General features: G+C 44.1%; 1 protein-coding gene across 1 annotated transcript in view; it reads right to left on the bottom strand.

Annotated features, from left to right (window-relative positions):
• The window catches only part of LOC108095179 (protein sax-3), a 39,573-nt gene that overhangs the window by 9,953 nt on the left and 4,930 nt on the right, over window positions 1-24,690 (bottom strand). Inside the window, exons 2-8 of the mRNA XM_043207976.1 lie at window positions 5,764-5,954; window positions 4,545-4,647; window positions 3,167-3,451; window positions 2,879-3,019; window positions 1,397-1,528; window positions 251-1,188; window positions 58-177 (exon numbers count right to left, since the gene is read on the bottom strand). Of these exons, the coding sequence (XP_043063911.1) occupies window positions 58-177; window positions 251-1,188; window positions 1,397-1,528; window positions 2,879-3,019; window positions 3,167-3,451; window positions 4,545-4,647; window positions 5,764-5,954 (1,910 nt within the window). The remainder of the gene's footprint in view (window positions 1-57; window positions 178-250; window positions 1,189-1,396; window positions 1,529-2,878; window positions 3,020-3,166; window positions 3,452-4,544; window positions 4,648-5,763; window positions 5,955-24,690) is intronic.

The raw sequence follows: 24,690 nt of genomic DNA, 5'->3' as shown, positions 1-24,690 counted from the left end.
GAGGTGACGATGGTTATAGAAGGGGAAGGGCAGTCAAAAGAGTTCTCGATTACATACCTGCCAGGTGAGCTTCATGCTGGTGGAGTCCACCACACTGGCGTTGCTCAGCTCCACAACATCCCCGGACAGCAGACTGGCACGAGCCTCGCTCAGGTCCAGACCACTGTTGAAGTACCTCTGCAAGGGTTTTAATAATTAAGCGTTAATAAAGGAGAAGCTTGAAGCAAAAAGTATTGTTTTCGGAACTCACCGTTCCCACCGTAATGGGTTCCGACATCGGACTGGGCAGCGATAAGCCGTGCGAGTTCTCGGCCCGAATTAGGAAGAAGTAATTCACACCCGGCAGCAATCCGGTTTGGGTAAACGTTGTGTTCTGCACCCGGCTGCCCACGGGCACCCAGCCGTCGGTCTCGTTCTTGCCGAACATCTCGATTACGTAGCCCACCAGGCTGGAGCCACCCACCTTGTTGCTCCTCGTCCACGAGAGCGTCACGGAGTTCTCGCCCTTCTCCACGGTTTGTGGTTTGCCCGGCGGTCCCGGGTAGGTGGAGAGCTCCGCAGCCCGGAAGAACTTTATGTTCGGATTGGTCGGGGTGTCCAAGCGAAGGTAGCCACTCCACGAGGACTTCCCGTTGCGATTGCTGGCCACGCAGGTGTAGAGGCCCTCGTCCTCGTGCCGCTGCAGATCCGAGATGGTCAGAGCTCCCGACTCCGAAAGATTCCTGCGTTCGTGCTCCTGCACGTCGATGGGAATCCCATCTAAGTACCACGAAATCTGGGGCACCGGAGTTCCCAGCGTTCGACAAGGCAGCACCACAATGGATTTAACGGGCAGAGTCTGGTTCACCGGACCCTGTTCGATAATCGGCGGCGGCAACTCGAACTGCGTGTCCACGCTGACCACCGTGCGACTGCTCACACTGCCCACGGCATTCAAAGCATTGCAGGTGACCACCTTGCCGGAATCCTCGCGAGCGAAGCGAGCTATCGAGAGCACCGAGCGACCCTCGGGCGTGAGGGTCACCTCCATGCGCCCGTCCCGGTAGCCGGGGAGCAGCAGGGAGCTGTTGCCCTCCACCGACCAGTAGAGGGTGGGTCGGGGATGCCCGTTGGCCTGGCACTCGAACAGCACTTCATCACCGATCTCCACCAGTTGATTTTTGGGGCGTATCACAAATTTAGGGGGTGCTAAAACAGGAAAGAACGGGGATTTGAGCACTCAGAGAAAAAGGAGTTTTTTAAAGGAAATAAATAGATAATATTTTAGAAATATTTTTGAAGCAGTAAATAACTTAGTATTACAACTGCAATATTCCAAAATCAAATATATGGCGCCCAACGTTTTTTAGAGTGCACTTTTCGAGCTTCTGCCGCTTCTTGCTGGCAATTAACTTACCGTGAACGGTGAGGATGCCCGTGGCCGTGATGCCGCCCACCGCATTGTCCGCCTCGCAACTGTACTCGCCCATGTCCTCCAGAGTGACGTCGTCCAGCTTCAGACTGCGGTCCTCAAGTACGTGCACACGACCTGTCGAAGGAAATGGAGAAAATCGGGGAAATGAATCTCATGTGTGTGTGGGAGGCTGGGGGGCTCCGGCCCAGAGCCATTCGAAAGAAAAACAAACTTTCCGGCTGTCTGTCTCCCTGCCTCTGTTGCCACTACCTCTGCTTCTACTTCGTTAGTAGTTCAAGTGGCGGAAAAATGGCCAAGTCGCATTCTCCGCTGCCGGAGAACCAAATAACCGCAGCAAAGTAAGCCAAGACAAGATACGACTGACTAGAAGCCCTCTGTTCCTCCCGGGAGAAGCACCTTTTGTGGTTTTTCCCGTACAATAAACAGAGGGAAAGACAAAGGTTTTCGGGGGACGAGTCTGGCTCTGCTTTCTTTTTGGTCGGTTGACTGCGAAATGGGTTTTAAATGTGGGTGCAGTCAGCTCACCTTCTCTGTTTCTCGCCACTGTGCCAATTGTTTGCTTAACAAAAGTTTAGGACAACAACCGAGGAGCTGCCGTGTCCCCTGCTCGGAATCTTTTCAGTTACTATTTTCTTTGAGGTCTTTAAAGAAGCGTAAACTAGCTGGAGAAAACTCCAGAGGGGATGAACGGGGGTGGGGGGAGGGTTTTTCCCCCCCACGAGGGGTTAGTTGCACTGCCCTTCGGGTTGGCAACTGACTCCGTCTGAAGGACAACATTGCAACAGTCGAGTGTTGTGCAAGCAAAATTGTTGATTGCTGCCAACAGAGATTGGCAATTAACGGAATTAAAAGTTACAGTTGTGTTTGCCCAGCTAGGGCTAAAGGGGGCGTGTCCGAGGGTTGTCTCAGGGGGTGAGGGGGTGGGGGTGGCTACCCTGGGTCGAAACCGCACCACCCAGACCGTGAACCCAAACTAACAACAGCAAACGAAATTGGAGGGGAGCAGTGTTGTCATAGAGGTGTTTTTGGCACTGGCAAAAAAAGTAGTTTCATTTGAAATATATTTCTTGTAAATAAAGTGTTCACAGAATTCATCTGCTTTAATTGAATTTTAATTTAAACGAAAAGCTAACTTGTTGCAAATAAACCAAATTGGTTGAATATTTTTACAGTGCATTCCGTAAACACTGCCAATTGGCAACACGAAAAGCCACAGGCCAAAGCAACCGCATAAACTAACTTTTTGTTTTCTACTATTTTTTTTGTGCTTTCACCACAGTGTGTGTGTGTGTGAAACAAACCCTCGACTCTACTTGAGCAATGGGTAAACAAAAAAGCTTTAATTTCATTTGAAATTGCGGCCTGGGTATGTGTGAGTAACTGGCCCAGTAAGAGGGCCACTGGCAACATGGCTGCCCGAGCATTTCCGGTTAATTGAAGCTGAATGAAGCCAAGAAAACTTACGCAGTGGCATATTGCCGCCGGAGGCAGTGCGTCGCCACAGGACGTCGGGCAGGGGATCGCCTCCGATGCGGCACTGGAAGACCACCGAGCTGCCCACGACAGCCGTCTGATTCTGGGGTCCTCGGATGAGGAAGGGGCGAACTGCAAAGTAAAGAAATGTCAGGAGAGTAAGTTTAAGTGGAGATAACATTGATAGGATAAATTAAAGAACCAACTCCACTATTCAAATGAAAGTGCTACCTTTGCTGGTTTGTTTCTCAGGTATTTCAAATACAAACATTTACTCACCATGAACCTTCAGGAAGGCAGTGGCTGACTCCCTGGTGCCGACCACATTCTTCACCACACACTGGTACCTTCCATCATCCGATTGCCGGGCCTCTTGGATGGCCAGGTTGCCGCCGTCGACGATGCGGATCCGCTTGTTGTTGGCCAGATTGAGGGTCTGTCCATTCTTGCGCCACGAGATCTGCGGCTCCGGAGATCCTCGGGGGGCGCCGCACTCCATCAGGGCCACTTCGCCTTGGGCCACGCGGGTATTGGCCGGCTCCAAGCGAAATTCGTCGCGGAGAACTGAGAACGGTGGTGGGGAAAAGGACGGACGGTGAGTAAGAGCTTTGATTGATTCAATATTAATAACTGTCAGGTGAACTGGCAACGTCCACTTTGCCCGGCTGCAGCCATGTAGCCATAGCCATAGTCGTCCATATTTTATAAGCCAGAGGACCGAGGACCTTCCCACCTTCGTCTCCACCTCAATATGCCAATAAAAGCTTGGTAATGATGCCCGGGCTTCAGGTTTACGGCTTTGAGCGGACGGACGGACGGACGGACAACTCTCGCTCGCAAACAGCCAACGGAAATATTAATAAGCTTTGGCATTTGCAATGCTTATTTTTATTTATTCGCCCGCGCGTCTTCTTCGCCCGCTTTTTTATCGGGCGAAAATGCAAAAACGGTTGGAGTGTACAAAATGTAAAATGCGAAATGCAAAATGCACTCCAATAAACGCATAATGCGCTCCACTGAACGCCAAAGGCACTCGGATAAAACACACCAGCGATGGCGATGGCGATGGCTTCTCCTGGCCAACTCGGCGTAAGTGGGATAGCGTGCCGGCAAATGGTCAAGTTTTTATGGCTTAAAGCGCGGCTGAAATCGGAATCCTTTTATGGTTTGCCGGATTAATTAATGCCGGCCGCCGCAAATCTTTTCCGGCTCTCATGAGCTGGCTATCGATTACGCGGCACAAAGATGCTTGCCATTTCTCCTCGTTTTATTTTGTTAATTAGAAAGCACGGTGCGGAAATCAAGAACTCTGTTGAGGGGGAACCGAAATGCAGCTGCCCGTTTTGGGGTAAATTTCATGAAATGCAACCCCCAATTAGGCGAACATTTTGCCTGGATTTAAAGCCCGATCAATCAATGTCGTTTGCGAGGTTTATTTTTCTGGCATTGCAGTTTAAAAGTAACTGGTAAACTAGTAATAAAATTACAAAAATTAAATTGAATAAAACCGCTCTTGTTTAACCAAAATTATGGGAATTACTTTAACTATGAAGCACCCATCAATTAAAATAAAACATGGTGAAGTGATGTTTTCAGTTACGCGCTGATCAAATATTCAAGCGATTAGTGTAACCGAAATTGGCGCATTTTTACTTACATGCCACTTGCAACGTTGCATTCCGGGAGCGGGCCACACCAAACTCGTTTTTGGCCTGGCACCAGTAAGTGCCCGCATCGCTCTCCCTCCGTGAGTGGATGACCTGCGGGAAAACCAGGGGAAAACAGAGATTATTAGACGACCGGGTTAGGAGATTTAAGTAGTTTTGGGGCAGCTTAGGCCGGGTCACGTGTCAGATCAAAAAGTCTCAGATCCGCTCATCCGAAATCAAATAAAAGTGAAACGTGCCGTGGCCCATTGTCCCTCTCTTCTGCTCGATGTTGTCCAGTCTGCGTATACGCAATTTAATTTAATTAAAAAATACATTCTGCCCAAGGGGTAGCATCCTCCCCACGAGTTGAGTCGAGTCTGTTGGGCCTTAATCACTCGGCCACTTCAATTTTAATTGGCAACAAACCGAATCTCCCTTCGGATGAGGTTGGACTTACCCCAAAAAAAAATTACAAATTGCTGGAGAAATTGTTATGGACAATAATAAAAGTAAATTGTTGAACTTGAGCTTTGCCGCGAGGCTCAACTTGAAAATTTGTGTGGAATCATTCGAGAGTGTCTGGCTGTCGGCACTAGATAATACATCCACGCTGCTTTTGCGCATTTGTTTTTTTAATATTTGAATTTAAACTTAACCGAAATTTAAGACCCACTGAGCCATTAATAATCTGCGGAAAAACAATAACAACGCAGTGAATTTGTTGCATTTAATGAAAATAACTGGGCGAAAAGGGGAAAAAAGAGTAGGAATTTAATATAAACAGAGTCCGAGGAAATTGCAATGTCTGATGGGAGCGACAGACAGACGACCGACGAGTTTGGGGATTTCGAGGAGTCTCGTTAGCTGAAATTGCGCAATGTGCACGCACGAAATGATATAGGGGTTGTAACTTGGGGCTCTAACCCCAACGAACGACATCTTTTGTTTGTTCATCAGGTTGTTTTCCCTATCAACTAAAATGCAACCAGACGGAAGCCCATAAAATAATATGGGCACGCCGAAAAAAAAAGGAAGACGAGGAACAGAAGAGTTGCTTATGCACAAATGTTGCGTTTCACATGAGGCCAAAAGGAGTAGAGTAGAAAACTCAGCCTGAGAACCCAAATAAAGGTACAACCCCTTCGTTCCTCCTCCTCATCGACAGCTGTAAAAGCCATGATAATGATAGAGCCGATTCGAAATGAGTTGATTGGTTATGATGTGTACCTTGAGAAAGAATAAACCACCGGCGGGCAGCATTATGCGATGCGAACCCGTATCCGTCTTCAGTTCGCGGCCGTCCTTAAACCACTGGATGGTTGGTGTTGGATTGCCCTCGGCCTGGCAATTAAACGTGAATGGATCATTTTTTGGCACCGTCGTGTCCATGGGATGCTCGATGATTCGTGGATTTTCACCTGGAACGGAAAAAAGGCGAGGATTGTATTATTTCTTTTGTTCCTTTTTTGTGGGAGATGTGTAACCCTAAACTGCGGAGGCCACTTGAGTGCGTGTTGTATTTCATTTTGAGCGGAGGTTAAGGATCTTCCCAACCCACGAACACAACATTGCAGAGATCATCTCTGGGGACTTCCCCCGAAAGAAACTCATCTTTGACGGCTAAACAAGTTTTGTCACTTAATGCAGCGGCAATTAAGAGGCCATTAAGCGGACTGGCGGGACCCCCTTGGTAGGGAAATCCAGGCTGAAATTAAGTTACGTTAAGCAGCAACGAAATTTCACTTGAGGCTGCTGCGCTCCTCTCGAATTCAATTAACTTCATGAAAATATTTGCCCGCCCACGGCCTCGCGCACAAAGGACCCACCGACTAAACATAAATTTGTGCATGTCGATAAGGATGAGACAAAGGACATCGCTAGATAAACTTTATTAAAAGCAGCGCAGAATACAGTTGGCACCGACCGAACGAACAGTTGGGAAACAGCTGAAATGTAATTACGAAAAGCGCTTAAAGGTGAAAAATGTGTGTGTTTGCGGAAAAGTGAGGGGAGGGGCGGGGAGAAAGAAGCCAGAAGGGCGATGTAAATCCCTGGACAGAGGTGGAATGCCTTTGGTTGGTAACATCATTCAGCCGGAAATTAAGTTTTCCAGATTTATTGAAAGCGGATAGTAATGAGAGCTTGCAGCGCAGCAGAGGTGCGGGAAAACCAGAGCAAATACGAATAGAGATGGTCGGGTATCACTGTTGCAAAATCGGGAATAAATCACAGGATGCAGGGAGTCCGAATTTCGAGGGTAGCATGTGGGTATATTGGTGAACATTTCAACTCAACAAAATGAATATCTAATGTACTTCCCTACCTAAACCGAAAACCTTTCTGTTCTAATCCTATTCCATCTCCTATTTCATTAAGCCCTTCAAAAGTAACAAGATCTGCTCGCAATTCGACACCCGAGGCGTGACCTTTGAACCTTCGGCAGCGCCAATATGCAAATCGAAGACCATCGTGACACCGTTATCACCCTGAGAAATCACTGAATCAGCATCCAGTGATTTCTATTTCTATTTCGAGCCAGCAGCAGATGAACGATGGCATTTGTCAAATGTGTTTCGGCAAAAAAGAAGGGGAAATAGAAGGACTGCACCTTGGACATTTGTCAATTGCTGTTGTACTGTTGTACTGTTGTACTTGCCTTTTGATGTTGCTCTCGTTGTAGTTGTTGCTACTCTTGTGATTGCCACCAGAACAGCAGCCTTTTGTTGTATTTGCAAAGGGGGCGGAACAAAGGGGGTAGTGAGCTTTGAGCCATTGTCTGATTTTGGCCATGTCCGAAGGCATTGTGCCTGGCCCTTTGTTTCCCTGAACCCGTGTTGCCATGGCTACACTCCTGTGTGTGCTAATTTAAATGATGAAATATACCCGAATAGTTCTGTCATGCCAACGCACTGCCACTGCTTATTAAAAACGCACCGCACAGTCCACATGTTTTTTGCTTTCTCCGCTGAAAACACCTGCCAGAAGAATCTTTGCCGACAAACGAAATATTTAATTAAGCAAAAATCTGCTGCTGGTGAATAAATATTTCATTATTTTTTGTTATCCCACCGAAAGCAAACGAAACCACACAGAAGAGCAAAGCGAAAGGGAGACAGTGCTTCGATAAGCTAGCCAGAAGAAAAAGCCAAAAGGAAAAATCAGGTAAAATGTATAAGCTTTCCAGCAGGAATTTTCCACACGCACAAACTCTGCGGCAGTTGTTAAATAAAGAGTTGAAGTTTTTCATAACAATATGTAAAAATGTGAAAACCGAGAAAAAATGGCAGCAGAAAAACTTTGACAGCCCTAAAGAACTATAAGTGGGATGCAGTTTGAATTATCCACTCTGGTTATATGACGCTAAGTAAGGTGATTTGATTCTAATACATTCTTCATTTATTCATTTCGTTATTTAGTTGATTTTAATATTATTATTTAATTTCACCCGTTAAAATGTGTTTTAAATATTTCCCAAAAATCTGTGCAACCAAATTCGCTTCAATTTCCCAGCTTGCACCGCACATTTTCCCATTTCTCCTCGGCACTTAATTACGCTCATTTGGCATATATGCTCTCCATTTGTTTGGTGTGTGTGTGTGTGCGGGTGAAAGTGTGTGTGTTTGTGTGGGTGGCATGGAAATTTATGCATGCATACACCGTGAGCAAAGAACTCCGGAGAGAAATGTAAAAGAAGTTTTGGGTAAATAAACAGCAACAGCAACAGGAACAGAGGCAAAAAGTGCTGCCGGCGATGAAATCATGCAAGCATGCACCTAAGCAAACAATCGCGTTCGCATTTGGGGGCCAGAAAGAGACAGTCGCCCTGCCGTAGAAAGAGATAGGTAGTCCGGGGGAGAGAGAGAGAGAGAGACAGCGATAGGGGGTCTGGAGAACGCATAATGCGCCACTAACGTGTTGGGGAGTTTTGCGGGCTGCTGCCGCAAACACCAACAATAATAACAGGAAATGCATTTCGTATAGTCGCTGTTAAGAAATCGCCTGGCTGCTGGGGAGTATAGTATGTTATCTTAGCTTATGTTGTTGTTCTCCCCGATGTTGTTTTTGTTTGCTGCCGTTTTTGTCTGTTTGTCCAACATAAGCATAAAAGAAATTGTGTAGCCCGGGAGCAACATGAGGACATGAGTAGCTATCACTCGACTGAGATTTACTTAGTTCACGGCCCTTGATTTCGCAAGAAATCTTTTTGTATCTTGATCAAATTTGGAAGGTGGGTAGATTAAGGTTTTAGGAGAGTGCATCCCAAAAATCTTGTTGATATCTTCAAGCCTTCAAGGTGTACCTAACTCAAATCTGCTCTTATGAGTCAAAAGCTATTATAAAGAAACATTGTTAATAGAAATAATATCCCCCTCCTGCAGGGTATCAAAACACAAGAAGCATTTACAACTGCAACTACATCTTGAGCTGCTGTTTGATGCTGTTGCATTTCTGCTAATTTGCTGTTGCCCCGTTGTTTGACTTTCGGCCAGTAGGTGCTAAAAGAGACTCCAGACTCCGGGGGTTCTCAAGCATCTTATGCCAATATGCATCATTATTAGCATGTCAACAACATAAACGCAAACACACACACACAAGATGACAACAAAAATCACAACTTTCCCAACTGACGGCAACATTAAACGTGTATACAGGCAGCTGCTCAAAATGCATATGCAAATAACCTGGCCAGCCATTTCCCATCCTCTTTTTCGCCCACAAGACAGACTTTTAATCAAACAGGGAATAGCCGCAAAATTAGGGAGGCGAGGTGGCCAGAAAACAGGTGAAGTTGTTGGGAGCAGCCTGCCGGAAAACCATCATCTTAGCTACATTTGTACATGTGTTAGGTAATTGAAGACGAGCGTACATTTAAGCTTGTACTACTGTTTTAAGTAGTTAATAAAGTTTATTTTAAAAGCCAAAAATAGATCCTTAAACAGCTTTATTTATATGCATTTTTATCTCCTTGAAATTTAAAATTTCTATTATTTAAATTGTTTGATTCTCTGAACTTTATTTATCCCTCTGCCGAAAGTAAAAGTTTTTTTTTCGCTGCTGGTCTCACAAATCACAGAATGTCAAACCGTGGCAGCTTGAGTACTGCAACCATTTTCGTTTTTTCTCTTTCCATTTCTATTTTAGCACATTTTAAAAATGGGAAAAAGCGACAGGTTGGAAAGTCCTTGATGCGAACTGTGACGTCAGGCGAGGAGGGTCTGTTAAAAAATTAACTGAGCTACAGCTAGACTTGTTCCTGTTTTAGTGCCATTTTGATTTCGTTGTTCGCTGTCCCGTATATACACCAAAAATAAAAATAGTGGATTGTTTTTTCACTTTGAGTAATGATTAAGAAATATATTTTTTTGGCTTAATTTTTATCAAGAAATTTGCAAGTGGTAAGAGAAAACTTAAATGTGAGAATCTGTCTGCTGTTCAATAGAAATTTCAAATGACTTCAATTTTTTCGGTGTACCTTTCTTTTCCAATATTGTTGTCGTTTCTTTATTGTTTTTGCATTGGCTCAGCAACAAACTGAACAATAATTTATAAGCTTTTAGTGCAACGCGACTTCTCAGGCAACAACAATAGCAAAAGCAAAGTTTTTGATTTGCCGCCAGCTGATGGAGGTTGGCTGTGTTGTTGCTGCTTCAACTTTTTGCTACCATTTATTTATTTATGCTGAAATGTTTAATTTTTAATGGGCATGCAACTCGCCGGGCAACCCAAACGGAATGGGGTATCCTTTTCGTTGGGGCTTCTAAAAGCTTGAGGAGTTCGTAAGCCTTTTGCACAACTTTTGCCACTTAAGCTTTTGTGCAAGTAAATGGGGAACAAGAGTTGGTGTTCGTATATTTCCGCATGTGAGTGCTTCTGATTTCTGTTTGCCGACTTGTTTTTTGTAAAGCCAAATAAGCAAAGAGGATTATAATTTAACACACGCTTTTTTGCATAAAGGAAAGAAATTTACTAAAGTCAGGTTCAACTTCTACACTTCAATTGAAGGATGGGTTTGACTTACTGCCAGATATTAATTTTCTTTAACGAAATCTAGAGAATTTCCAAGTCGGCACATTTAGTATTATTTTCACAAGGCAGTGTTTCAGGAAATTTTTTACGCATTGTTTTTTGTTTTTATTTGTTTGCTTTTGTATTTGCGCGCCTTGTGTTTGCTCTTCTGCATCTTCGCCTTCTGGTTATTGTTGTTTTCTGTTTGCTTAGACGGTCGGGAGGAAAAACAAGAGGGGGAAATAAGGCTAAGGGGATTCAGAACAACAACATCCTGGAGCGGAAGCCGCCCGGTTGCCAATTATTTAAATGCTGGTATTTACCTACCAACACGGCGGATGTGGGCCAACTCACGGAAAAGAAAGGAGAATGGTTCGCTGGTTCTCGAAAGCCGACTTCTGCCAGCATAAATCATTATCACATTTATGTAATATGCACAACGGGCCAAGAACACTCGCAGAAAGGAGATTTCGGGTGGCAAAGAAATCCAGCACCGACAGCCAGAAGAGCAGCCAAATATTTGCCCAAAATGGAACCCGAGGGCAGCAATAAAAACCGCAATAAACCAACAGGGATTATGGTCCATAATGTGAGGATTTTCAACAAGCTCCGGGAAACTCATACGGTATCCCTTCTTCACCCCCTTCCCCCTTCGATGACTTTGGCTTTTATTGTTTTCGTTATTACGGCGACAGCAAAAAATGCACAAGAAATCAAAAAATCAAATAAATTATTCAAAATGTTGTTTGGGGTATACACGCATATTAATAGAAGAGAAACATATTGCTATATCCGAGGGCCCAGATGAACCCTCAAGAACCTTTGTGTCCCTTCCCATCTGGAGTCAATCCCGTTGGGCGGAGCATTTGATTAGGCAAAACAAGAGGATGGAAACCGCAGGCGCCTTCCCTGCTGGGAACTCTTGAAAAAAGGCGAGCACAGTGGGATAAATACTAGAAAACTGCACTCTAAAAGGTTTACATGATCATATAAATAATATGAAAGATTCAAGAAAAAATGCCATTGAGTTTGTGAGTATAAAATAATTCTTAAATATTTTCAAAGCTGTACATTTTTTAAGAAACCATTTTTAATTCACTGTGCAGATCGTTTTTTTTCAATTCCCCATCTAAACCACAGTTCCTGGAGCCGTTTGTCTAGTCTGGAGCATTTTCATCTCGCATTTTCAATGTCAAATTTATGCCAGAGCACGCCAACTCGAGTCTGGCGGAGTCGCTAATGAGCCAAATCGCCCGAAGGTGCCAGGGAAAATGCTCCAGACTCAGACAGTCGGTCTTTCTGTCTCTTCCATCTTGGATTTGGTCTTGGCTCTGGAGATTTTTTTTCGCACATTGTACGCATATTGTTAATTTGGCGCCACAGGGTACGAAATTCCCAGACCACCGACCCCGATTCCCCTTTTCGCTAGAACAACTTTTCCATTGTCTGAAGGGGTTTTCTGGCTGGCGTTCTCTGCTCCATTTTTGTGCGACTTTTGCGCTGTTAATTAAATTCGACATTCAGGTCTCATGTGTATGTGTGGGTTTTTTTTTGGGAGGAGGAGGAGGAGGAGGAGGGGCAGGAGGAAAACCACTTTCCGCCAAAGGGAATTTGGGATCCAAGTTTCCTCTCACTCACTTCGCTTATCAGCAGCGAAATATGCATTTCTGCTAAAAGGAAGCCGGCACAAAAACGTCGCCAGTTCGCCTCGGCTCTTATCAATAATTTCATAAATGAAAAAACACTGAAATCCTTTTAAAGGTTCCACCAGCATATTTACAATCCAGTCCCCAGTCATAAATATATATGAGAGGTGCACGCAAAAAAGGGACTCACATGCCTGGGAAAAGAGGGGACTATCAATGTCATATTTTTTACACAGCTTTTTTATCAACTCTTTTATAGTTTATATCTTTGTTTTCTATCTCGCCTTCCTTTTTGGCTCCATTTATGCGGATGGAAAAGGGTCTGAGTGGGCAGCCGTTCGCTTTATTGAGAAATTGCATTGGCCAAGAGAACCTTTGCCCAAGTTATGATGTAACCAAAAATCCAGCTCGAGCTTATCCAACTCATAAAGTCTTTTATGAAGTCAGCTAAGAGCTATGCTAACCCGAAATCTGCATTATAATGCGAGATCATTTGTCAAAAGATGAAGTGATAGAGATGATGTATGGTGAATACTGTGCATAATGAAGGTGAGAATGGTAGGAAGTGGGGTTTTAGGTACTCTACAGATGGTAAAGACAATCTAATTTTGAATGGAAGATGTAACTCAGGCTTTACAGTATTAGTAACACATTTAAGTGGATTCTTCTTAATTAATTTTATATAATTGATGATCAAATGTTTGCTGGTTTTAATTACTTATGTATTTTCTTTCCACATCTGTTTCTAAACAAATTTTGGAGTTCACTTTAATAAGAAATAAGCGGATAAATGGCCACTCCCTCACTTCTCAAAATATGTTTTCATGTTTCGAACCCTCACTTATATTTAATGCAACCCCAGAAAACTGCAAGTCATCCCACCCTCGAAAAAATTAAAAATAATCCCGTCAAGTCTGTCATTATCACCTGCCAAAGTTTCGTTTCATATCGAAACCAATATGCCTTACGCTCAACTTAAATAGAGTATGTATTGTGACAACTAAATAATAGATGGAAAAATGGCAGCGCGGAGGGAAAAAGTTTCAGCCCAAATCCAATTAATCATTCGGCCTAATCTCTTAATTGTATTTTATTTAGATTTTAATTTGCCTATTTCATAAGCCGATTTGAACAATTTCACAGTTCGCATTGTGCGGCAAAAGAAACCCGAAACCGGATCAAAAACCAGAATAAAATTCGTTTCGATGATGTAAAAGCGCCAAAGTTCATAATTTGTCAATTTTTCTTGTGGCTCCAAATTAATTACATTTGTCATGCCCATTGACATTTCGACAAGTTTTCTATTAATTATTTTTGATAGATGTTGGAACTGTTAAAAAATACAACCGAGGCAACCAAATGCTTTAAAGCTCTAGAAAATGTGTCAATGGCTTGTCTGATTTATGACTGCGACACAGTTTCCAAAAACGCTCCGCAATGCTCCACATTTTTTGATAATGGTATTCGTAGGCCAGAAAGATCTCTCCGCCAGATCGTTTGGATTTTTTTTGATTTTCGCTTACCTAGAAAGAGAGGAAAGAAAGAAAATTTATTAGTGAATCATGTGGCGCATGGAAAATGAGGAAGCCCTGGCGATTTCGGGGAAATCTTGAGAGCGAGAGAAACGGTAGCCCACGAAACTAAAACTGAAAACTGAAAACCAGACTCAAACCAGGCCCATAAAACAATTGCACATAAACCTCGTTTATGGGACGGACTGTCGCATGTGCAGCATAAATTATGTTTTGTCGTTTTGACATCCCTGACAGATATGCATCTATGTTATAACCCCCGGATCCGAGTTCGGATAGCCAGCTGCCTGCCTCTCAATACTCAATCCTCCATCCTCAGTGCTCAGACCTCAGTTCTCCGTCCGCCATCCTCCTGCCTTTGAAGCCAACAAAGAGATCATTATCGAGCAGGGTAAGGGTCGACTTGGAGCAACACAAAAACGCACTGAATGCGAGTCGGAAAAAATGCTCACAGATGTCGTTTATTGAATATCGATTTACGCCGACTTCGTTAGAGAAAAACGCATGTTAAATGTAAATATGAATAAATGAGCTGAAAAACGGCAGCATAAACGACCGTCCGACTATGATCATAAATAAAACAAAGTGATCCGAGCGAGGGTTCCGTTCCGACCTTCCGACTTGAGTGGCCACTAATAAAAGCGGACTGGAGCTCTCAATGTCACATGTTGCATGTCCTGCAGCCAGACGAAGGAATCCAGGGCCACTCGAAGCGCGAAACTCAACACTGACCAAGGGGATTGGGAAAGATGGAGGATAACAATGTGGATGGATGGAGTCGAAGTGGAAATGCCCTTTGTAGGAGTGTGGAAATTTTAAATGGATTGTGTGCTGTGATTTCCAACTGAATGGTTTTGTAGTGAACAAAAGAAAGTATTTTTAGAGGCAATAAACTAATGTCTTGTTGTGCGACAACTTTATTAGATTAATTTCTAATGTATTAAATAATCGATCGAATGAAATACTATATTTCGCAATTCCATTTATTTTTAAGGGTATCCATTTAGCCATTCAACGGAGAGCGAAATAATAAACAGCCTCATCGGCCCTGGGCAAGATTTTCAAGTCGGATAAGCAAAAGGCAGGACAACGGCGAGACTTGAACTAAAATATATATACAACAAAAAATATATATAGCAGCAGGAGAAGAAAGAAGGGTTGCCGTCTCTTGCGATGATTGATTTCATGCCAAAGTTGATTTCAATCAGCAATGTTTATGCAGTTTTTTGCCCCTCGCCGCTTTTTTCTGTCGTCGTCTGCGGACTTCAGTCGCTTGGGGGTTGGCTTTTGACAAGAATTATGACACTAGCCATATTTGGAGCCAGTCATTCCGCCGAGCTGGTGGAAAAGAAGTACAGGAGGCGGGGCCACTGTCGTTTAATTGCCAAAAGCGCATAATTATAAGGCGGGCCGAGCGGACAAGAATCGTTCACTGAACCTCCGAGTCGGAGCCGCAAGCCGTGAAGAAAGGAAATCAAAAAGCTAATAGGCTTTTTGGCACTGGCCCATTGTCCGAAAACTCGAGTACCAGCAGCTTAGGAGACACAAAACCACAAAACGAAAACGAAACAACGCTAATCAAGAGCCATGAAATCGCATTGAAAGAGAAAACAGCGAGGAGACCACAAAAAGCGAGGAAAACACCAACGAAATAAAATAAGCAGAAGCGAATCAACAGATTCTAAGTGTTATTATTGGAGTCAAGAGAGCAGACTTGATGATGATACAAATTGCTGTTATTAAAGTGGAGGGAGATACAAAATGATGCAGGAGGAAGATACTTTTTAAATGAAACGAGATACTTTGAGGGGAGATCGGGGTGTAAAAAAGAGAGACGCATTGGAAATTGGTTCAAAGGATTTAGTAGTACTTAGCTAATTGCTTACAAGCACCAAGGAAAGATAATGTTATAAGGAAGTTACCAATAATTACAGGTTAATATTTTAGAAAAACCCCAAGACTTCAAAAATTGTATATGCACAACAGAATACTTGAAGAAATTCCAACCAGTTGGCCAACAGAAACCAAAAACTCTTCCACCCTTGAGCGGCTTTTGGGGCGCAGAAAGCCATTAAAACGAACCCTTATTATCCTCAACTAATGTCCAGTCCCGAGCCCTTGCCCCTGGCAAACTGATTTAAGCTTCTTTCGCACACACAACATTTAATAAGCGTTAAAAGTAAATGTCATTAGAGAGCGGGCAAAGAAGGCATCTCTCCTTTTCCGCCGACGCCATTCTGCGCTGACACTTGATGAGCTGTCATAACATTAGATCATGAAGGTCTGCCAGCCCATCACTCCCACTCTGGTCCCTCATTAGTCTCGGGAGCAACTGTTTGCTCAGCTTATTACGATAAACATTAAGAGTCCGGCGCTGAATGCCAGGCCAAGACTTTAACGCACTTTAACTTAGTTTTCCCCCAAAGAAACTGCTCTAATTGATTGATTGATGGGGCAAATCAAGTGATTGACTGGCCATATGCCAAAGTCAAAGGTGTCGAAGAAGTTTTTCTTTTTAAATAAACAGAGATGAAATATTTATTTGACTTGCTGAAATATTTCCAGCTTTTTTCGGTGTATTTTTGTTGAATATTTTTGGAGCAGCTGTCATCGCGAGGGGAAATTCGATGCGCTTAATGAAAGCGACACTTCGCGATTGGCTGGGAAATGCGCACGAAGGGGAAACGATGCTGGAAAATGCTACTTACTCCGGCCTGACTAATCAAAAAATTATGAGACTATTCGTTACAGAAATCTATCGAGTCTAATGAGTGATATTGTGGTGGGCAGGGAAATCTTCCAAGAATGAGAGCTTGATTAAGATGTGGGCTCTCATAATCTAAACAGCGTGGATGATTTCGGAATGGAATAAAGAGGATTTAATGGGCAGCATATATCCCCCATATCTAAAAGGCTTTGCCCCTGCATCTTAGGCCCGCTCTCTGCTCTGATTGCCAGTTTGTGCTGCAATTTTTTCTTTCTCACAAATGACTTCCGCCACAGACACGAATTATAATGTAAATCGATGCAACATGAACATGAAATATAATTGAATTGAAAATGTTGCCACACACGGGAGCAACAGCAACATCTGACAGGCGACAGCAGCAAGCAAAGGGCAAAATGCTAATAAATGCAAACAAAAAACCCAACTCGCTGCAGCAGCAACTATAAGCAGTAAGCAGCAAGCAGCAACATCGCAGAGACAACAACAGAGGCAACATGAGGCACGGAGACGGAGACAACGACAACGTCATGTAACTTGTAACTGGGCATCAAATATGGCCAGTCGAGGGGGAAAAGAATGTTACTTGGGCGGCAATATATCATCAAAGTGGATAGTCGACGGATCATCGGCGATGTTGCTGCAGCAACAGCAACAGCAGCAGCAACTAGCGATACAACCCCCGGCAGCAACATCAAATCAATGCAATTTCCATTTGTAAATGACCAAAATGAGCAGCGAACAAACTTGTTGTCTGCCTCTTTTTTTCGGGATCCAACATGGGGACCACCTGGAGGAGCCACTGATAGAGTTCTTAGAGCGTTCTCCCCCTCGAGAGTTCTCCCTCCAAGTTCTGACATTCCATTTTCGCTATAATTAATAAACACATGGCAAAACAATTTATCAGTGCTGCTGGCGCCCGAGTCATGGCAAATCGATTAAGCAATCTCCGGCTTTACAAAAAAAAGGAAGAAAAATGAATTAAAAATAACAAGAAAAAGAAAAAAAAAATGAGTAAAGCTGCGACTCATGTGAGTGCAGAAATATGAAAAACGACGCCGACTTCGGTGATGCATGTTGCCAAAGGGCAGCCGCGGCAAAAAAACTTGCCCCCCAGCAACTAGAAGCCAGGAAGACAAATAAAAAAAGCAGAAACCACCGAGAAAACTTGTCTGCTCTTTGGGCAGATTTGTTTGCTTTTGCCTCACTTTGGCGGCGAGCAGCAGCAAGAAGTAAAAAAATTCAATTTAAAAATTATTGCTGCACTTTGCTTGTTGCACAGCAGCAACATGTGCCTCCTCCTGCAGTTGCGGCCCCCAAAAACATGTTGATTATTTTAAAAGGCAGCAAGAAAAATGGCTTTTCGAGGAGCAGCAACAGCAACAGCAAAGCAGGAGCAGCGTCGGCAGGAGCAACATAATTTGTTGCCAGCAACATGTCCAAAGTTCCTGTGGCAGCCTAAAAGTTTAATTCGCATTGCGCATTTGGCATTTGGCTCATTTGCATTTTACTGTCAAATTAATCCAATTTAACACAAGAACCGCGACTTGGGGGAATTTCAATCCATTTCAGAGGGCTACGCAAAATGCGGCCTGCCAAAACGAACAACATAATTACCGTTAAGAATTGCGAGCAGCAACATTGGCAACGGCCAACAGCAGCAGCAACAACAGCAACAATAAGAGACATGCCTCGGACAGGCAGCAAAACACAGAACGTTTTGGGCTCCTTAATTGCCATTGGGAGACTCCATTTGGCATGGCCAAGGAGTCCGAGTTGCAAGTTCCAAGTTGCAAGCCAGGCCAGCTGCCCAAGTGGCCGAGAGCACGACTTTCGAGCCGAGCTCCTCACATTAGCAATATGGGAAACGAATCGAGTTGCTGTTGCTGGATGAGGATGACGACGACGATGACCACAGGTAAAACGCAGCAGCAGCAGAAGCAGCAACATTGCGGCATGTGCAACATGTTGCTGCCTGCTCCCTGTTGCACGTATCGATCGCATTCCGCGTTCCTAATTCGCTAGCATTTTACCAAAGCTTCTTTACCATATTCAGCAGGAGCAGGAAAGGGGGAAAGTGGGGTAAAGGGGTAAAGCAGCAGATAGCGCGACTTGACTTGACTTGACTGTCGCAAATCAGATACAAGAAAAGTGCTCGCGAAGGGGAGAAGCGTCGAGGATTCGGAGGAGAGACAATGCTGGACCCAGTGTTTAGCATATGCAGATGGGTCTGGAGTCTGGAGCTCCATCTAAACACTGGGAAAAATTATAGAATTTAAAGGAGAAGTATACAACAAGTAAGCATCCAACCAAAAGAATGATCATTGGTTTAAGCAATCCCAAACAGTTTCAAAAGAAGTCATTGCAAGTTGGCTAATGTATTTCCGATTTGGTGACAATCTTCCCTCTTTTGCTGGAATTTTCTTGAAGTGCATAATTTCGCTGTCTCTCCCTGGTTACGCACGCTGGATTTGCAGCTTAAAATATTTGCATACGTTAGTTCGCCAGCACTCCGCGCGCCTTTTCCGCAGGTACGAAATATATTAAATTTAAAACGGACCTCGAAACGAAACGAAAATATGTTAAACGCGTGACTAATGTGAGAACGTTCCACGAGATACATTTGGTTCGTTAGCCTTGGCTCCCCAGAGCTGATCAATGATCAAAGACCGACAAGAACGGCGGCAACGGTTCAACGGCAACTCCGGAGCCAAAGTTGGCTAATTAAGTATGCAAACTATGAGATACACAACACAAGATACCATGTATCTCAAAATGCCTCGGGCCTCATGCGTGCAATTCGCGGCGTTTAGTTTTTTTTTCGTTCGTCTGTTTGTTGCGGCTTAGCGAAAGAAAGTTTAACTCGATTTACTTCCAATTAGCTGCCATTTTCGGCTATTTGTGTGTGTATCTGTGTGGGCGCCAAATTTGTAGCTCAAAATTGCACAGATACGGATGCGAGAGCTAAGGAACAAACGCGAGCTCCAAATCCCAAAGAGTCTGTAATTTGACTAAAGACTGAAATTTGAATGATCGCTTTGGCTAAGTGGAGTCTGCAGTCTGGGGGTTTCGGCTTTGAGTTTGGGCTTTCGAGGAGGAAGTATCTCTTTGCGAGCATGCGAATTAATGCGATTCGGGGCTGGTCGAATGCGTTCGTTTAGCGATCGCTTAAGTGCCTGGATACAAAGTTTATATCAGCCATCCGGCTGAACTCCGCTTTCGAATAGGTAGGGGATATTAACTTGGATAAAGGAAGTATGTGATGATCAGAGAGGTTTACTAGTAAATGTAGCATGCAAACCATTTTCATTTACATTTATTTTCAACACTTGCTTGGGTAGGAATACAGGTTTTTCAGTTGCCAATACAAAGAATGCATCTCCACAAAAGATCTATAGACCCTGCCAGCATGGGTTCCATCCATCCAGAGATCCTCGAATATCTTATCCTAATACAGTTTCCTTTCCAATTTCCCCGGCATATGGTTTTCTTTTTCCACTTTTCCAGCCAATCTCCGAGTAAATACTGTGCCCCGATTGTCCCTGCGGCCGAATGACACCTGCATTGCTCTACCTGGGCCGAAACCTACTTAAGATACTTTGGATACTTGGCCAGCCCACGAGTGCAGTTATCTATCCATCGAACCCGAAGTCGAAGTCGCCTACCTACTCTTCTACTCTTCTGATTCTGTCGCCGCGGAGAACCTTTTCAGCCTCGTTTTCCCGGACTATTTGCTTTTCAATGCTGCTTCGATTCGTGTTCTCCTTTTGTTGGGTTCGGTTTTATTGTTTTTCCTCTTTTTTCGGGGAAAATTTATGACTTGCTCATGCGGGGAATGCGTTTCTTGTTTTTCCACCATTGTTTGACTTGGCTCAGCTCGACTCGGTTTTCTTTTCTTTCTTTGAGCTGTGATGCTGCTGCACCATCGGAATTCTCTACCTACGCAGTATCCAAAGAAAACAGATTTCCACTCCTTCGGAGCGGCTCGAATTGCCTTTGACCTTGCTTCTGCGGCCATTTTCCGAGCGAGCGGGCTCTGGAATAGATTTTCCCGCCACAATTAGGCAACTTCTTGGTCTCGCATTAAACGAAATTGTAAATGGAAATTGTTGCAGAGTCCTCGAGAAAGGCAGAGATAATCATAAAAATTGTAGAGGGGGAATTGTTAAATTTTATTGCCAAAACTTTGCCCAACCGAATTTAATTTGTTGCAAAAGAAAAAAACATCAAAAGCAGCTGGTTTTGGCGAAGGCGAGGGAATAACAAAAAATATATATAATCATAAATACTTTTCGGGGGGATTTAGGTGTGCGTTCTGTGTGTGGGTTTCTTCTACCTGGTGGGATTAGACCTGCCAATGCGAAATTATACAACTTTTACGTCTGGTCTTTGTTTCTGTTACTTATTGCTTTTCCAAGTCTTTCCCTTATACGAATATGTGTGTGTGTGTGTGGGAGAGCGTGAAAATTCGCTAAGCCAAGTTAAGGCAACTTCTTTATTGGCAATTCTTGTTATTGTTTCCCCTACGCATTGTTCGCCAGCCAAGCGAAGACTTGACCTGTCTTGTAAGCGAATTGTATCTGTATCTGTATCTGGCGGGCTAATAGAGATACGCAGGTATCTGGCCTTGTGAGTGCAAAAATTTAATTTATACATTAACCCTTTGGGGCATCGTGTCACACGATTTGCATTGCATGTTGTCACGTCATGCTGTCAACAGTTGGCCAACAGCAACAGCAACATCGACAGCAAAAGCTGCAGCAACACAAAATGTCGCGCGCAAGTTTGCACCTTGAATGAGATACTCCCCATCGCAATTCCTTCGCTGGAAAAAAATGGAAAAGATATTTTCCTGCCTTCTGGCTACTGTGAGTAATTAAGCCGCATGCCTTTTCCCAGTCGTTGTCCCTTCGGGCCAGCTTCAAAAAAGGCAAGCCGACCGACCAGTCGTTGGTTGGTCGTCCTCCTTTCCTCGCCCAATTAAAGCCCTATAAAAATCACTTAAGGGCCGCATTTGACAATCAACTTTAATAATAACACAAAAAGCGGCGCCCCCTTTGCCCACTCAACCTTGACCCGCCCGAAAGACTCGGGATATTTTCACAAAACATGGCCAAAGTCAGCCAGTGGCGGAGGGGTCAGCGGGGGTCGGTTGGCGAACAAGTTGCGATAACAACAACAGCAGAAAAGGGCGCAAAAAAATTATGAAAAATTAATTTCTGCCCGACGGCAGATTTTCGCTTTTTTTCGTGCTTGTGTGTGGGGCAGACAGACAGAAAATTGATGCCGGTTCGAGGGATCAGGGGGATATTGCAATGAGGTTTATGCGTTATGCGTTGGCTGATAAAGGATTTGCTAATAAAAACGAATGGCATGGAGATAAAGTGCGAGATGAGTAGGCTTTGCTGGTGATGTGGGAACAGATTGGATTGCCTGTTTTATGGGCATTAAATTGAAAGGGAACAACGAAACAGATGCCATTTTATTTTAAATTTAATATTTATATTGTTTTCTGTGATATTTGGTATCCTGATTTAAATGCCACGCATAAACATGATTATCACACATTCCACAGTCGCAAATTCTCCCATCATTTCAATGGGCAGCGTTTTTTACCCTCACTAAGTTGCAATTGCTGCTGTTCACCGCCGTTCCATGTGCTCTGCTCTTTTGTGCGGATGTTTTACAGTGTGCTCCACTGTGTTGTGGTAACGATGACGATTGCTGTCGATTCCAAAAGCGACAGCAGCAACATCAACATCAACAGCAGCAACAACAACCAACAGCGGTGGCAACTTTGGCCTGCAGCCTGCAAAACCTTCGATTTGTTGGTCTGTCATCATGCCTCATCATTGTCAGCCGACTCATCCTGGCAGGCCGGCATGTGCAACATTTTCATCGTCATTATTTTATGTTGCAGAAGGCAGAGTCGCAACCCCAAAGGCTCTGCCCTCCACCTTTCTTTCCCATGTTCATGTTCTCCTCCTGGGTTTTTACTCTTTGTTATGCATTATTGAATTTTTGTTTATAAGACAACGACATGTTTGGGTGTCTGCTGTCGGGCAATTATTATTATGACTTTGCAGAGCCTGAGAATGTTTACACAATGCGATGCAATAATGTTTATAAGCTGCGTTTCTGCTGGGAAGCTGGGGATCTGGGGACCTGGAGGTCTCGGTATCTGGGGAGGCCCCCGCAACGATTTCCGTTGAGATCGATCAAATGAAGTTATCACCCGGCGAGGCAATTGGCAATTGTCACAGGAACCGAATCGCAGCCAATCCGAGTGCCAAACACTGTCAGTCAATCCTCGCCGCTGATCCTCGTGTTGATTTCAGCCGGTTGCCGGGGATACCTCCTCTTTTCCCCCCAAAAGTCTTCCCGAGATGGCGGATCGTGGATTGCAGATCGCAGCTCGCTGGACGTTGATGCCTATTGACAGCTCACAGCGGTTTATTAATGATCATGCTGCGGCTGCCCAGCGATCGAGATATAGTCTCGTCTCCGCGGATCTGCGGCTGGATGTTTTGCCCTGCACGCGATGCGCATCAATCTCAGATAAAGAAAGATCACTCAGCTGTCGGGCGATCACTTTAAGATCGCCGATCTCCGAACGTCTATGCAAATTCCTTTATCTTACAGTTCCATCCCCTCTACCCCTTCCAATGTCCCTCCTTTACTTGATTAATTGCCGCCGTAATTTTAATTAATTTTTCCAAAGCCAGATTCCTGCGCTCCCTTGAGGCGTTAATAATCGAGGGGGAAATGAATTCTGGCTAACTTGGCCCTGGTTTTGTTTTAGCAGATATTTCCCAGAAATATGGTGCAGAGCCGAATTCTCGATTTCCCACAAGGTGCGTCAGCCAATTAAATATTTACCCCCCGGCCACGCCCGTCTAACCCAGTTCTAAGTTCTGATTGCAATGTTTACCAAGTTCTCCGGCGTTTACCAAACCGTAAACAATTCCACACACAAATGTCGGAAGAGCTCTGTAATTCGAGACGATCCCAAGAGACAGAATGCAGGTCGCCTGATGTCTTTCGAGAGTCTTCAAAATGTAAATAATGCTAAAAAACAAAGAAGAATCGGCCCGGACCGAAGTCGGAATACCGAAAGGCGACAAGTGAGGCCTTATCTTAAATGCATGCCCCGAAGAGAGGAGACACACGCAGGGAAATGCAGGAGGGGCGGGAAATGGGAGGGGGATTGGGAAAAGTGTCGCCGCACTCTCGAGTGATTGGCATATCGCATTTCCCCATTTGCCGTCGTCGCAAAAGCGCAATAAATTAACTCGGAAAAAACGAAGAAAAACCAAAGGCGAATCAAGAGGGAAAACCAGTAAAGTCCTAAGCCACCGAGCAGGTTGCTCACCCGGTGGACCGTCCTCGTCATCAACTAACCAACTAAAAACCAAATTAATTTTATGACAAACTCGCTGAATGGCAAAGGCTACCAAATCTCCAGACGGACGTGGGCAGGTTGCAGCCCACTCTCTGCTTATTTTTTTCACCTGACTGCGGAGAACAAAAAAAGGAATTATAAAACACAATTCGATGCGGCGATACCTGAATTAAAAGTGTTTAACTTTAGTGGCCAGTCTTTGGTTACCCAAGACAAGACGCTCGAAATTTATCCGTAATTTGTTGGAGGGGTTTATGGATCGAGGAGTGAAATGAAGTTGTTGAATATTTGATATGTTTAATCTGATTTAGGGGATAGTTTTGGATAATTTGTATTGAAAGGCAGACTGGAATTTTAAGTGGGAAGTCTTAATAGATCTACTTAACTATTATTTTAGAAAAAATATCTTTGTTTGTAAGAAATGGTGTCTTTGTCAATTGCCGTCTTATAACTCCAACGACTTTCTTGCATATTTTCCCACTTTTTATGGCAACGACATTCTTAATGGTTTAGGGCCCTCCATCCCACTTAAGATGTCCATCGTCCGAATGCCTTCGCGGGTATGATCCCTAACTAAATGCTTTTTTGCTTTATGGCACTGGCAATGCCACCGCAATATCAATATCAAGTTTATTTTAGCTTTTTAGCATATTTTAGTGTCTTATCAGCGACCGCCGATGGCAGCAAATGAGTGTGAGTAAGCGGTGAAGTGGGGAGTGACTGGAAAGGGGATGGTGAAGGGGGAAGGGGGTTCCGCTGCCAGTTGGCAACATGTTGCTGCTGCAAGAACAAGACTCCATTGTAGGTTTCGCCTGGGTTGACAGTCATTTAGATTTATGGCTG

Source organism: Drosophila ficusphila, unplaced genomic scaffold (genome assembly GCF_018152265.1).
Source record: "Drosophila ficusphila isolate 14025-0441.05 unplaced genomic scaffold, ASM1815226v1 contig_412, whole genome shotgun sequence".
Taxonomy (NCBI): Eukaryota; Metazoa; Arthropoda; class Insecta; order Diptera; family Drosophilidae; genus Drosophila; species Drosophila ficusphila.
This window is presented reverse-complemented; position numbering and strand designations above follow the sequence as displayed.